General features: G+C 46.0%; 1 protein-coding gene across 1 annotated transcript in view; it reads left to right on the plus strand.

Annotated features, from left to right (window-relative positions):
* Window positions 1-1,029: 1,029 nt before the first annotated feature.
* CCNJL (cyclin J like) overlaps window positions 1,030-15,689 on the plus strand; it is a 53,984-nt gene continuing 39,324 nt past the window's right edge. Inside the window, exon 1 of the mRNA XM_060092618.1 lies at window positions 1,030-1,095. Within this exon, the coding sequence (XP_059948601.1) occupies window positions 1,030-1,095 (66 nt within the window). The remainder of the gene's footprint in view (window positions 1,096-15,689) is intronic.

A 15,689-nucleotide genomic window follows, 5' to 3' on the forward strand; every position in this document is an offset into this window, starting at 1 on the left:
AAAAAAGAAATTAAAAAAAAAAAAAACAACCAGGTGGAACCGACGAAAGGTTGGCTAGAACAGCGCACGCGGGAGAGAGAACTTTCTGGGGGCATTCTGTCCGCGCCTTTCACGAGTGGCGCGCGCAGGTGGCGCCGCGGTCCTGGCGCCGCGGTCCCAGCGCTGCCCGCGTTGAGTCCGCGGGGTGCCCAGGAGGCCACCCGGCGCCCACGCGAAGGTGAGAGGAAGCTTTCCACCGAGGCGGGGGAGGAGGGCTGACAGGAAACGCAGCCAGCGCCGGCGAAAGAAAGACTTCCAGTTCCCAGCCCCCCGCCCCGCGGGGTGCGGGGGCCGGCGGCGCATGCGCGAGGCCCGGCCCCCAATTCCCCCGGCGAGGGAGGAAGGCCCCCGGCGGCCCCGAGGCTGCGAGCCGCGGAGGGACCCGAGTGCACGCAGGGGCGCGGCGGTGGCGGGGGCTAGCCGGGCTACGGAGGCGGCAGTCAAGAGCGTGGAGCGCCCAGCGCTACGGCCCATCCGCGTGCAGGCACCTCAGGGCACAGCCAGCTCGGCCCTGGGCCGGGGGTGCCTGGCGCCCGCAGCCCCCCACGCCCGGAGAGGGATGCGTGAGTTTCGCCCCGGCTGGAGGGCAGGATGTGGGAGCAGGACAAAGGCTGGGCGGCGGGGGAGGAGTTGGGGACAGCGAGCCGGTGGCCGCTGCCAGAGCCCTGGCCTCTGGAGAGCTAGCGAAGTCGGCAACTTTCTCTGCAACTTTTGCAAAAGGGAAGATAAAAATTCTTCAAGTTGTTGCACAGCTCCAGGTCGCCTCAGGTTCCGCGAATAGAGGGGAGGGGGCACTGCAACCTTCCCGGTATGGGAGGCGACCGCCAGCTCCGCTGAGCGGGACAGGAGGGGGCGCCCGGCAGAGACCCCGGCCGAGGACGAGAGAGGATGGGATGCCGGGGGGCGCGCTGCGGCCGCTGAAGTTGCCCGTGTCCACACAGGGTGCGCCCTGAGAGCCCGGTAGCCTCGCGTCGCGGCGCTGTAGACTCGATGATGGATGAGCCGTGGTGGGAAGGGCGTGTCGCCTCGGACGTCCACTGCACCCTGCGCGAGAAGGTCAGTCTATCCCCGCCCTTGTCACTCGCAGGGCTGGGTATTTAAAAAGTCCCTTTCGCCCTCGACTCAGTATCCTCAGGTCGCCCTGCGTGGGAACTAGAAACTCCCGGTGCTTTTTTTCCCTCCTGCTCTTAGCCTCCTCCTGGGACAGTCGTGAGGTGAGAAACGAGACTGGAGAGCTTAAATTGGTTTTTCTGCTTAGGAGCCCAGAGTTCTCAGACAACTAAACTGTACCCCTTAAGGTGGTATTTCCCATAGTACTGTCACCCGAGATTATTTTAAAGGGTACATGAATGAACTTAAAAAAAATAATCATCGTGTATTTAATGTGCAATTTAAAAACATATATCGAGCAAGTTCTGCATAGGCTGATGATGATTTTCCATATATTGTAACAATGTAGTTCCTTTTAAAATAAATTTAAGTAAAAGTAGTGACTTTACATAAAGAATAATTAGGTAAATGATAGTATAAGGCATACGTAGTTAATGCCCCCACCCCAAATATATCTAGGATGGGACTGAATAAGATTTAAGAAACACTAAAGTAGAGGCTACACAGCACTATTTACAATAGCCAGGACATGGAAGCAACCTAATCGACAGATGAATGGATAAAGAAGATGTGGCACATATATACAATGGAATATTACTCAGCCATAAAAAGAAACGAAATTGAGTTATTTGTAGTGAGGTGGATGGACCTAGAGTCTGTCATACAGAAAGAGAAAAACAAATACCATATGCTAACACGTATATGTGGTATCTAAAAAAAGAAAATGAAAAAATGGTTCTGATGAACCTAGGGGCAGGACAGGAATAAAGACGCAGACATAGAGAATGGGCTTGAGGACATGGTGGGGAGGGGGAAGCTGGGGCGAAGTGATAGTAGCATCGACATATACACACTACCAGATGTGAAATAGATAGCGGGAAGCAGCCACGTAGCACAGGGAGATCAGCGCGGTGCTTTGTGACCACCTAGAGGGGTGGGATAGGGAGACACAAGAGGGAGGGGATATGGGGATGTATGTATACGAACAGCTGATTCACCTTGTTATACAGCAGAAACTAACAACATTGTAAAGCAATTATACTCCAATAAAGATGTTAAAAAATTTTTTAAATAAATAAATAAAGGAGAGGCTACAAAACTAAGAGAATGTGGGGAGACAACAAACACTCCCCTGCCAGTTTGCCGCTGGTGGCAGAAGGTGGAGGCACCTGAAATGTGATCTCTGCTTTCCCCCTCACCTCAAAAGGAGAAGTGCTGATGGGCTCCGGGAAGGTGGAAGAGTCCAGGTGGATTAGAGATGTGGCCTGTGTGTCTTGTCTCCTGCCCCTGCGCTGAGACTGGGAAGGGTGGTTTGGGGAACAGGTGTGAAATAAAGGTATGTATTGGTTTCCTAGGGCTGCTGGGACAAAGTACCATAAACCTGGGGACTTACACAATAAAAATATGCTCTCTCACAGTTCTGGAGGCTAGAAGTCCAAAATCAAGGTGTTGGCAAGGCCATGCTACTCCTTGGCATTCCTTGGCTCATGAGGCATCACTCCCATCTCTGTCTCTGTTGTCACATGGTGTTTTATCTGTATCTATTTTCTCTCCTTATAAGGACACCTGTCATTGGAATAGGGGCTACTTTAATCCAGCGTGACCTCATCTTAATTTAACTAATTACATCTGAAAAGACCCTATTTCCAAATAAGACCACATTTTTAGGTTCTGGGTAGACATGAATTCTGGGGGGACACCATTCAACCCAATACAGGGAGGGAAAGGTCTTAGTGGATTACCTGGCTCCCTACACGAACAGGTCTCATATCCAGTGCATTTGCACCCGATGTCTATGGAGTTCTGCTTAAAAAGTCACCACAGGGTTTTTTCCTCATCAGGAGGTAGCTGTCTTCTAGTAAAATTATTTTTTCTTTTTTCCTGTACCTAGTCTGTCTCCATCTTTCATTGCTTGTCTGGGCTGTGGCTTTCCTCTGCTTCCCTTGGTCTTCTTCCCAGAACAGAATGGCCCAAGGTGCAAGCACATTTTAGGCATCTGGAGAAGAAATCCAGGTCTTGATGGTTCAATTAGAAAGCTGGGGCAGTGGGATGGTGGACCAGGCAGTAAGGTCTTGGTCCTTTTCTGGAGGTGGTGGCTAAATAAATTAGTGAGGCCTGCCGTGGAAATTGGGCTTCCTTGTTCATTGTAGGCTCGAGTGGTTATTAGTTCTGCTCATAGCTTAGGAGGAATGGCTTTGACCTCATTGGTCCTTTCTAGCAGGAAGGATTTCTGAGAGCAGTATAAACTCAACCAGCTCAACTACCTGAGGATCCTCAGCCTTTTGTATATAAGCAAGATTGTTCTAATCTCTCCTCCAGCCACTCAAAGAAGCAGGGCAGGGCTACCCTGGTGGCGCAGTGGTTGAGAGTCCGCCTGTCGATGCAGGGGATACGGGTTCGTGCCCCCGTCTGGGAGGATCCCATATGCTGCGGAGCGGCTGGGCCCGTGAGCCATGGCCGCTGAGCCTGCGCGTCCGGAGCCTGTGCTCCACGACGGGAGAGGCCACAACAGTGAGAGGCCCGCGTACCGCAAAAAAAAAGGAGCAGGTTAGGCAGTTCCCCATTAATTGTGCCTCACCTATGCCGTAATGCCGTATTAGTTCACTGTTGGGCTGCCTACCTTGAAGGAGGACGGGTTTGTCCAGGTTTTTCAGGTTAGAGATAGAAAACTCACTCGGGTTGATACTTGGAGTCACCTGTGACTCGAAGCTGGTCTTATTAGGGTAAATCCTGGGTTTCTTTTTTTTTTAAATTGAAGTATAGTTGATTTACAATGTTGTGTTAGTTTCTGGTGTACAGCAAAGTGATTCAGTTATACATACATATACATATTCTTTTTCATATTCTTTTCTGTTATGGTTTGTTACAAGATATTGAATATAGTTCCCTGTGCTATATTGTAGGACCTTGTTGTTTATCTACGTTATAGGTAATAGTTTGTATCTGCTAATTCCAAACTCCTAATTTATCCTTTCCCCACCCTCTTCCCCCTTTCGTAACCATAAGTTGGTTCTCTGTGTCTGTGAGTCTGTTTCTGTTTTGTAAATAAGTTCATTTGTATCATATTTTAGATTCCACATATAAGTGATATGTGGTATTTGTCTTTCTCTTTCTGACTTACTTCATTTAGTATTATAATCTCTATGTTCGTCCATGTTGCTGCAAATGACATTATTTCATTCTTTTTTATGGCCAAGTAGTATTCCATTGTATATATATCACATCTTCATCCATTCATCCGTTGATGGACATTTAGGTTGCTTCCTTGTAAACAGTGCTGCTGTGAACATAGGGGTGCATGTGTCTTTTCTGTTCATTTCTTTTAAATGAATTAATTAATTAATATTTTATTTTTGGCTGCGTTGGGTCTTCGTGGCTGCACATAGGCTTTCTGTAGTTGCTGCAAGTGGGGCTATTCTTCGCTGCTGTGCGCGGGCTTCTCGTTGTGGTGGCTTCTCGTTGAGGAAGCATGGGCTCTAGGTGCACTGGCTTCAGTAGTTGTGGCTCGTGGGCTCTAGAGCACAGGCTCAGTAGTTGTGGCACGTGGGCTTAGTTGCTCCGCGGCATGTGGGATCTTCCCAGACCAAGGATTAAACCTGTGTCCCTTGCATTGGCAGGCAGATTCTTAACCACTGAGCCACCAGGGAAGTACTGCATGTATCTTTTCAAATTAGAATTTTCTCTGGATATATGCCCAGGAGTGGGATTGCTCGATCATGTGGCAACTCTAGTTTAAGTTTTTTGAGGAACCTCCATACTGTTTTCCATAGTGGCTGTACCAATTCACATTCCCACCAACAATGTAGGAGGGTTCCCTTTTCTCCACGGCTTTCCTTGCTTATAATGTCATACTCTTTGTTGAATGCTGCCAGATGAATACAAAGTATGTTTCCATCTAGGCTGTTGAATTGTCATCATAGAACCAGGAGCAGTTATCCTCACTTGACTGGTGCAGGAAGCAAGCCTGGGATGACAGAGATAGTGGGAGCCCCCCCCCACCTTTGTCAGATACAAGATTCCAGTATAGTGTTATACTACAGTGTATAAAATGTGACACTGAGGAAACAAACCTTGGTGTTGAATGTAAGCTACTAATGGCAGTGAAACCTTGAGCTGCTTATTTAGCCTCTCTAAACCTCTTTAAACCTGGCCCTCATTGTTCATTCTTCCCACAACAGGCAGAACTTAGATTGTGTCACTTCTCTGCTTAAAGACCTCTACCGTCATCCCACTGCAGTTATAATTTCCAGTCCTTATCACCACCTCTGTTACCTGACACAGTCCAGCCCTGGCCTGCTCTCCTGCCTTGTCTCCTGCCCCATCCCATTCTGACCTCCTTTCTCTTCCTTGAATAAGTCAAGCTCCTTCATGCCTCAGGGCCTTTGCATGGGCTGTTGTTCCCTGTATCTGGAGTCTCCTTTTCTCTATAACTGTTCCTCTGTGTCCCTCAATCAAATCATCCTGTTTTGTTTTCTATATAGCATTTAACTAGTATCTGGGATTATTTTCTGTTTGCTTATTATCTTTTCCCCCACACAAGAATGTATGTTCCACAAGAACAAGCCTGTGTTTGTCTTGTTCAGTGCGGGGCCGCAGTGTCCAGAACACAGCCGACCTTTGCAGAATGATGAGACGAGTGAATCTTCTCTAATTTCCTCTTCTGTAAACTGGGGGAAATGTTTTCTAGGAATGTTAGGATTCAGTGAGAGAACCTGAGAGCCGTGTGAGGCACGTGGTGGCTACTTGACAGGTGCTGTGCTTTTCTATGCTTTTCCACTTAACCACCACTCGGGGGGAGGCCAATAGCCCCTTTTTTGACATGCGTGGTTAGGGTGAGGCTTGGAGTTTGTGACCACCCTCTCTGAGGGGTTCGCAAGTGTGACAGGGTCTTCATAAGAAAGGCAGCACTGGACCTTTGGATGGTGTTGGGGCTGAGGCTGGGAAGGGGGAGCAGTGGGCCAGAAGTCACGTGCCTGCTGAGGGGTAGGACACAGGAACTAGACCCCATCTGCAAGATCTTCTACCCAGCCCCGGGAAGGCTTTCTGACTAGTGAATGGGAGGGTGGAACCCTCTTCCCACCCAAATTGCTATGGAGAGATGGCTCCCTTTCCTCTCTTTGCAGGCCCCCTTTATCCAGTGCTCAACCTTAAAGTACTCCTATTTATTTATTTATTTTATTGAAGTATAGTTGATTTACAATGTTATGTTAGTTTCTTGTGTACACCAAGTGATTCAGTTTTATATATATATATATATATTTTTTTTTTTTTCATATTCTTTTCCACTATGGTTTATTACAAGATATTGAGGGACTTCCCTGGCGGTCCAGTGGTTAAGACTCCACGCTTCCACTGCAGGGGGTGTGGGTTCAGTCCCTGGTCAGGGAACTAACATCCCGCATGCCACGTGGTGCAGTCAAAAAAAAGATAATATAATTCCCTGTGCTCTACAGTAGGTCCTTGTTTATCTGTTTTATATGTAGTAGTATGTATATGTTAATCCCGGACTCCTAATTTATCCCTTCCCACCCACCTTTTCCCATTGGTAACCATAAGTTTGTTTTCTACGTCTATGAGTCTGTTTCTGTTTGCTAAATAAATCAACTTCTATCATATTTTAGATTCTGCATGTAGGTGATATCATATGGTATTTGTCTTTCTCTTTCTGTCTTACTTTACTTAGTATGATAATCTCTAGGTCCATCCATGTTGCTGCAAATGGCATTATTTCATTCTTTTTGATGGCTGAGTAATATTCCATTGTATATATGTACCACATCTTCATCCATTCCTCTGTTGATGGACATTTAGGTTGCTTCCATGTCTTGGCTATTGTAAATAGAGCTGCTGTGACCATCGGGGTGCATATACCCTTTCGGACCATGTTTTTCTCCAGATATATGCCCAGGAGTGGGATTGCTGGATCATATGGTGACTCTATTTTTTTTTTTTTTCTTTTTTTTTTTGCGGCATGCGGGCCTCTCACTGCTGTGGCCTCTCCTGTTGTGGAGCACAGGCTCCAGACGTGCAGGCTCAGCGGCCATGGCTCACGGGCCCAGCTGCTCCGCGGCATGTGGGATCTTCCCGGACCGGGGCACAAACCCGTGTCCCCTGCATCGGCAGGAGGACTCTCAACCACTGCGCCACCAGGGAAGCCCTGCCCAATTTTTGATTGGGTTGTTTGTTTTTTTGTTATTGAGTTGTATGAACTGTTCGTATATTTTGGAAATTAAGACCTTGTAGGTCACATCGTTTTCAAATGTTAACTTACTCCTTGGATCATCCTACCTGGCCTTACTGCTTCTGCTGGAGCAGAGTGAGAGTCCCCCTCCTTTGACTACTTTTCTGCTGGGGCTGGGGGTGCCAGCCAGTACAGGGGAGTCAGGATTTTTCCTCATCCCACCTGTGCCCTTGAACTTCTTCACTGAACATGGGGGGAGGAGCAGATCATCCCCACCATGCTGGTGGTGACAGTGAGGCTGTTGGTGATGTTTTTCTAGTAACCAGCTGTATGCCCCAAGGAGTGTTCAGATTAGACTGACAGCCCTTTTTTTTTTTTTTTTTTTTTTTTTTTTTTTTGGCAAAAAGATGCATCCACCCAAGTTTAAAATTAGCAGGTTCTGGGTACACATGATGAAATTAGGTCATGTGATGGCTGTCAGCTTGAGGGCCAACTTCCTGGTTCTTCAAGCCTCTCTCCCTTCCCCCATGTGTCCTGGCCCCAACCTCATGCTTCTCTCATTGTCCTTGTCACCTGTGTAGTAACTTGTCCTACTCGCTAGAGTGTGAGCCCCTCGCAGGCATGAAGTATGCGTGATATCTCGGGATTCCCAGACCAGTGTGATGAGGTGTGGAGGGAGGGCAAGGGGTGTCCACCCCCTCACCTGCTGCAGACACAGCCACTGGGGGAGCACAGAATGGAAGGACGAGGCTCAGATGGACTTGCGGGGGCACGTTGAATGGTGGTGCAGGAATGCTTCCCAGGGACCCTCTGTTGGGTCTTGGGCATGTCCCAGGAGGTGCCCCTGGCCTGGCTGGGGCAGTCTGTGTGAGCAGCTGCAGTGCCAGGCACAGGACCAGGGAGAGGCTGCCTCCTGGCCTCCTACAGACTTAGATAGTAGGCAGTCTCGTTCTTTCCTTGGATAATGTGGGGGGAGGAGAGGAATAGGGGAGGGGCTAGAAAAAGAATTTCCCACAAAGGCAGATCCACTGACCTGGACCGAAGTCCAACCTCAGGATCTTAGGAAAAGAACTACAGGTTAAGCCCGGATAATAGAAGTCTAGATCATTCCTCCCACACTTATGTCAGGAAGTTCCATTTTCCTTCCTGAATTTTATCTTCTAATGAGCAGCACAATAGATAGAGCTTGCTCTGGTCTCCTTTTGACTTATGTCCATTTTACACATAATCGTCCCTCCAGTTAGGAAGAAGTGCTTATATTAGTGAAGCAAAGAGTGTGTTTAAGGACCCTCATCCATCACTGTGATTTAAGGCTTCTTGGGTATGTGAAAGACTGTGAATATAAGGGTTTGGGGTGGGTACTTGGGGAAAGAGTACCCCACCGTCCCAAAGCCACGTTGACAAGCCCTGCTTAGCATGACCTGGTAGCTTTATCTTCTGGGGCTCTGGGGAGCCCACGTACCTGAGGCTCGCTTCTCCTCCATCGGGCATTCGTCTTCTCCCAGGATCGGAGTCCTCTGGTACCTTGGGGGTCTTCCCCATTGCCCCAGATTTGAGATCTGCAGAGCAACCAGCCACCAAATGTGTTTTCCCTACTGAAGCCAGCTCCTTGCACACTTAAAGGTCTTTAGCTGTGTGAGACCATGTTTTTTTGAACCAATGGAGTGATAAAGGACATTTTTACTGATTTGGGACTGAATTTATACAAAGACCTAAAACACCAACAACAAAAATGATGCTTAGTGGTGATGATGTTAGTGGCTACTATTTACTGAGCACGTCCCGTATTTCAGGCAGTGTGCCAAGCACGCCCCTGTGTAGTATCGCACTCCTCATACCTGCCCCAGTGCTGGGATTGACCCCGTGTGATAGGTGGAAACTACAAGACTCAGAGGGTGTCAGTCACTCTCTTGAGATCAAATCCCTGATTGTATCAGAGTCTGAACATAAATCTGGGGAGAAAAACATCCATTTTAGCAAAGAATGGAAGTCCAAGGCAGGGAACAATCGAGGCTCTGCCCTCCACGATACTGTAGGCTCTGTATTTTAGTTTATGGTACAGTGGTTCGCCAAGAGCTAGGTTCTCCCCAAACCATTCTGAGAAGCCTGACTGCCCGGCCGGGGCCTCCCTTGTTTGGTCCTGGTGGGTCCTGGTGCCTCAGCTGTGCGTGGTGCTTCTCACCTTGAAGTGATTTGGCCTCTGCTGTTGCCTGCCCTGGGGCGTCCTTGGTGGGCTGTTCCTGTTTCCCCTGACTGGGGAAAGGGAGAGATGCTGTGGCGCCTTCCTCTCTTGCCCGAACTCTGACAGCTGCATGTGGTAGAATCTCATCCCTGCTCTGTCCTTCACCTGGGTTAAAACTGCACCATTTTCTAGTGACCCCTAAAGCTTCTTTTATTTCTCTTTTCCAACATCAATACTCTCTCTTCTCACCCCTCCCCTTAAATTCCTTGAATTTCCCCACTGCAAGGCTGAACATCTGTCTCCTCATAGAAGGTGGTGACTCAGATCCATGCTCAGCCATTTGGCTAGGTCATCCCCTAACTGGTTTTTCTATTCCCTTCTCCTCCCTCTGGGTTTCTACACCCCCAGGGAACAGTTCTTCCCAAATCATGAGGCACACCCAGATCCACCCATAAGAAAGTGTTCCAGACACTGGGATGTGTCTGCCCAGCTTCGTTCCAGGAATGTGTTACTCAGGCCTTTCAGACCCACATGCTGGTTTTGACAAACCCTTAGGTACTAACATGGTGATGGTCTTCAAGTGAGACCCTAAGCAGCCGTCCCTCAGGGCCCCTTCCTGGAGGTAATGGTGAGGCTTTTAGTATAAGCAGGAGTTTCCTGCACGCATCCTGAAGAGATGATCTGGGCTGCTCCCAAGGTGTGTGCAGACAGAGGATGGAAGGTGGGTTGAGAAATGGGGTTTGTAGGTGGAATGAGATGTCATTCAAAGTGGTGTCTAGCTTGGAGACGCCCTGACTCCACTGCCTCACCTGTGTTCTGTAGGAAGCTGGGGACAAAACTGAATCAGAACTTGGCGTTTTCTCTCGAGTCCTACACACCTTAGGATAAGGAAGTGTTCAGGGTGCCCTCAACACTCAGCTGAGACCTGGTCTCTGCACCTGATCTGTGGAAGAAGCAGATTATCTTGGAGCCTCCCTTTCATCTATAAACCAGGAGAGTGATCTCTGCCCCCTGCCTCCCAGGTATCCTGGGAGAAAATGGGTGTCCTCCATCAGTCTCCAGGGCCTCTGGAAGGGTCTTGGTGGGCACCCTGGATGGTTGGGAAAGCCTGTGCTCCCTAAGTGAGGGGAGGACAGTTAAGGCTTTGGGTTGGCCCTGTGCCCTTGCCCTTGACTTGTTCTTTGTCTTCCTAAACCACATAGCCCCTTGGGTAAAGAGAGTGTAGCCAACAGTTCTCTCTGAGAGAACCTGGCAGAAAGAGGTGTCAGTTTTGGTCTGTTATTTTCTTTCTCTCTCTTTTTTTTTTTTTTGGCCATGCCGCCCGACTTGCAGGATCCTAGTTCACTGACCAGGGATTGAACCCATGCCCACTGCAGTGGAAGCATGGAATCTGGTATAACCCCTAGACCGCCAGGGAAGTCCCTTCATTTTTTTTTTAAAGTTATTAAACACACAGAGTGGGGTTTTTGTTTGTTTGTTTGTTTAGGAAACTGCAAAAGTAAATACAAGCACACAGAAGAAAGTAAAATTCCCCCCCACAATCCCACCCCTTGGAAGTAATTTGTTGACATTTTGGTGTAGGTTCTTCTGTTCCTTTGTGTGCCTGTCATTACAACACATTTTTATTTTGGAGTTTTTATTTAGTAAAGATGGAAAATACCTTTTCTCAGAACACTTTGTTGATTTTGTAGTATGTCATGCTCACATTTCCATATCATTCTTCTCCACCCAATTCCTGATTATTGGACTTTAGCAAAAAATTAGAAACGATTGTGTTTATTTAGAATAGACAATACAAGAACATTGTAGGGCTTCCCTGGTGGCGCAGTGGTTGAGAGTCCGCCTGCCGATGCAGGGGACATGGGTTCGTGCCCCGGTCCGGGAAGATCCCACATGCCGCGGAGCAGCTGGGCCCGTGAGCCATGGCCGCTGAGCCTGCGCGTCCGGAGCCTGTGCTCTGCAACGGGAAAGGCCACAACAGTGAGAGGCCCGCGTACCACAAAAAAAACAAACAAACAAACAAAAAAAGAACATGGTAAAAAGGGAAAAAAACCCAAGTTATATGAAAGGGTGGATGGTGAAGAGGCTCTAGTTTTCCTCCCTGAAAGGTACCACTGATCCCAGTTTCTCATGAATCCTTCTAGAGTTGTTCTCTGCATGAACAAACCAAGTGTGTGTGCTAACACAAGTGGTAGTAGCATTTACACACTTCCCTGTACCATTTGATTTTTTTTAATGTTTATAGTTTAATAATTTAAATATTTTTTATGAAACGACCAAACAGAAGCTCCATGATGAGAAGGGATTTTTTGGGGTCTTTTCTGCTCATTTTAACAATAAAGGTATAGTGTAGATACTCAATATATTTGTGTTGAATGAATGAATGAAATATTTCTTTTTGGTAATTTTTTATCCAAATATATACATTTTATTTTATATAAATGTTATCATAGTATATTATAGTTTCATAACAATTTTTTTCTTAACTGCATATACTAAGTAACTTGGTATGTCATTAACTATTCTTTTTTTTTTTTTGTCATTAACTATTCTTCTGCGGTATCGTGCATAATGTTTTATTGTATGGATATACCATGATTTAACTCATTTCTTTGTTAGATACTTAGATGGAGCTGCTTATTCATTTTTTTTAATTGAAGTTAATTTATATACAATACAATGTACAGATCTTAAGTGCATATGCAGTTTCGAGTATACAGTGAGTTTTAACAAATGTATATACTCATGTAACTACCACCATAGTCAAGATACAGAACATTGCCATCAACCTAGAAAGTTCCCAGGTACCTTTTCTCAGTCACTCACCCCATCATGCTCCCAGCCCCAGGCAATCACTGATCTGCTTTTTTGTCTGTGTAGATTAGTTTGTGTTTTCCAGAGTGTCATATAAATGGAGTTACATATATGTGCTCTTTTCTGTCTGCCTTTTTTAACTTAGAGATTCACTTTTAAGAACACTTTTGAGATTCACCTATGTTGTATCTATTAGGAGTTTATTTCTTTTTTATTGCTGAGTAGTAGTCCACAGTATGTATATTACATAATCTGTTCATTCATCCCCCTCTTGATGGTCTTTTGGGTCATTTCTCCTGTACCATTTGATTTTACACAGCACTACAGTGGTGATCCTATTCTTCTGTCTGCGAGTGTGCTCATGAGAATAAATGCCTAAAATGGAATTGCTGGTCTTGGGGTGTGATTTTAAGAACTTTGAGTTTCACCAGTTAATAAATTATCAAAAGTTGCACCAGCCTGCACTTGTACCAGTGGTGTGGGAGGGTGTCAGCTTCCTAGTAACTTTGCTAACCCTGGATATTAGCCTTTGAAAAAAAAGAAAAGTCCATGCCGGGCTTCCCTCATGGCTCAGCGGTTAAGAATCCACCTGCCAGTGCAGGGGACACGGGTTCAAGCCCTGGTCCGGGAAGATCCCCCATGCTGCGGAGCAACTAAGCTCGTGCGCCACAACTACTGAGCCTGAGCTCTAGAGCCCGTGAGCCACAACTACTGAAGCCCGTGCACCTAGAGCCCGTGCTCTGCAACAAGAGAAGCCACCGCAGTGAGAAGCCCACACACCGCAACGGAGAGCAGCCCCCGCTCACCACAACTAGAGAAATCCCGCACGCAACAACGAAGAACCAACGCAGCCAAAAATAAATAAATAAAATAAATAAACTTATTTTTTAAAAAAAGTCCATGCCATTTCAGTAGGTCAAAATGGTGTCTCTTGGCTGTGTTTAAAAGAATCAGGAACCCAGAATGGGAAAAGCACTAACGGGTGGAAAGGAAGGGGTACAGAACTCTGAATACGTTCCAGGATCTGGGGAGGCCCATATGCAGCAGGGAACCAGCCTGAGACCTGTGTCAGGCTGGGTGAGGGCTGCTGACCTTTGGCCCTGGCCAGAAAACTCCCCAGGCTCCCTCTGAGCCCCATTGTTGCAGTGTGTGCTTCCCTCTACCCCCAAGTGGCAATTACTTGGAAACTTGAATCTTGAGGTGGAATTTGAATTGTCCTGCGGCACTGGCTCCCTTGCAGGTCACTGGAGCAGATGGTACCAGGGCCTAGGCCTTCTTTGTGGTAGGGACATCTCCCCTGGTGGCACCAGCTACTTAGTCCAAAAATGGTCATCCATTGACTTGTGTGGGTGGGTTGGGTTGACAAGGAGTGGGGAGGATCATAAGAACAGAGAAAAGCATCAGGAATTGGATGGATTCAGTTATTGTAAGGAAAACTTGGAGAAAACCTAAATGCCCATCAGAGGGGAATTGGTTTCACTGTGGTTCATGCATAGACTAAAATAGGTGGAGTTATCAAATATGATGAGGTAGATAACTTTCTGCTTAATAACAATTAATTTCCTGATCCTTGTAAAAAAAAATGCAAGTAACTCAGTACTCCTGACTCTTTGGAGTGAACCACTGTGCTTTCCTTTTTATTATAGAAATTTAAAAAGATACACAAAAGTAGAAAGAAAAGTGGAATGAATCCCCATGTATACCCTCTACCCAGCTTCAGTACCTGTTTCATCTTCCCCAGACAGCATGTCATTTCACCCATAAATATCTACTAAGCAATAAAAGCCTCTTTTTTTTGACATAACAACTATGCCATTATTTTATTACAAACTCACCATCATTCATTAATAATCTATTGCTCAGTCCATAATTCAGTTCTCACAGCTGTCTCAGAAATGGCACTTATAGTTACATTGTTCAAAATCACAATCCAGATAAGATCCATGCATTATATTTTTTTAATTGAATGTAAGTTTATTTAAATTCTATAGTGCTTTATAATTTTCAGAAGTTTCACATACATGATTTCATATAATCCTGTAATAACCCTTTTTTTACATCCCCTGCTTCTATATTGTCCCACCCCCTTTCCCTCTCCCCACTGGTAATCACTAGTTTGTTCTCTGTATCTGTAAGTCTGCTTCTTTTTTGTTATATTCACTAGTTTGTTGTATTTTTTAGGTTCCACATATGATATCATACAGTATTTGTCTTTCTCTGTCTGACTTATTTCACTTAGCATAATGCCTTCCAAGTCCAGGAATGTTGCTGCAAATGACAAAATTTCATTCTTTTTTATGGCTGAGTAGTATTCCGTTGTATATACGTACCACATCTTCTTTATCCATTCATCTGTTGAAGGACACTTAGGTTGCTCCCATACCTTGGCAATTGTAAATAATGCTGCTATGAACATGGAGGTACCTGTATCTTTTTGAATTAGTGTTTCTGTTTTTTGGGGTTTTTTTTTTTTCCAGATGTATACCCAGGAGTGGAATTGCTGGGTCATATGGTAGTTCTGGTTTTAGTTTTTTGGGAAATCTCATACTGTTCTCCACAGTGGCTGCACCAGTTTGCATTCCCACAAACAGTGTAGGTGGGTTCTCTTTTCTCCACATTCTTGCCAACATTTGTTATTTGTGCTCTTTTGATGATGCCCATTCTACAGGTGTGAGGTGATAATCTATCTCGTTGTGGTTTTCATTTACATTTCCCTGATGATTAGTGATGTTAAGTGTCTTTTCATGTGCCTGTTGGCCATCTTCGTTTCCTCTTTGGAAAAATGTCTGTTCAGTTCTTCTGCCCATTTTTTAATCGGATTGTTTGTTTTTTTGATGTTGAGTTGTATGAGCTGTTTATATATGTTGGATATTAACCCCTTATCAGTCATATCATTTGCAAATATCTTCTATTCAGTAGTTTTTTAAAAATGTCTCTTAAGTCTTTTATTCTGTAACCGTTTCCCTGTCTCCCAGCTCCTTAAAAATTGTTTTTTTCATGCCACTGGGTTTTGGAGAAACCAGGTCATTTGTCCTGAGGGACACCCCCTGTTCTTAATTTGGCCTATTACTTCTTCATGGTATCCTTAACTTGAGTTCCCTGTTAACAGTTTGGCTTGTATACTTCCCTACTCTGTGGGACTAGAATATGCTGCAATCTCCTTGCTCTCTAGTTGGCCGTCAAACATCACTTCCTCAGAGGAACCTTCTCCCACTCGCACACAAGGTCAGTCTGCACCCCTGTGACGTTCTCAGACTACCCTCGATTATTCCTTCAGCACCCAGCATGACTTGTAATTGTACACTTCTTAGTGGGATTGTTCCATTTGGATCTGGTTCCCTCTCTAGACGGCAGGTACGTGAG

Source organism: Mesoplodon densirostris, chromosome 3, assembly GCF_025265405.1.
Source record: "Mesoplodon densirostris isolate mMesDen1 chromosome 3, mMesDen1 primary haplotype, whole genome shotgun sequence".
Classification (NCBI taxonomy): Eukaryota; Metazoa; Chordata; class Mammalia; order Artiodactyla; family Ziphiidae; genus Mesoplodon; species Mesoplodon densirostris.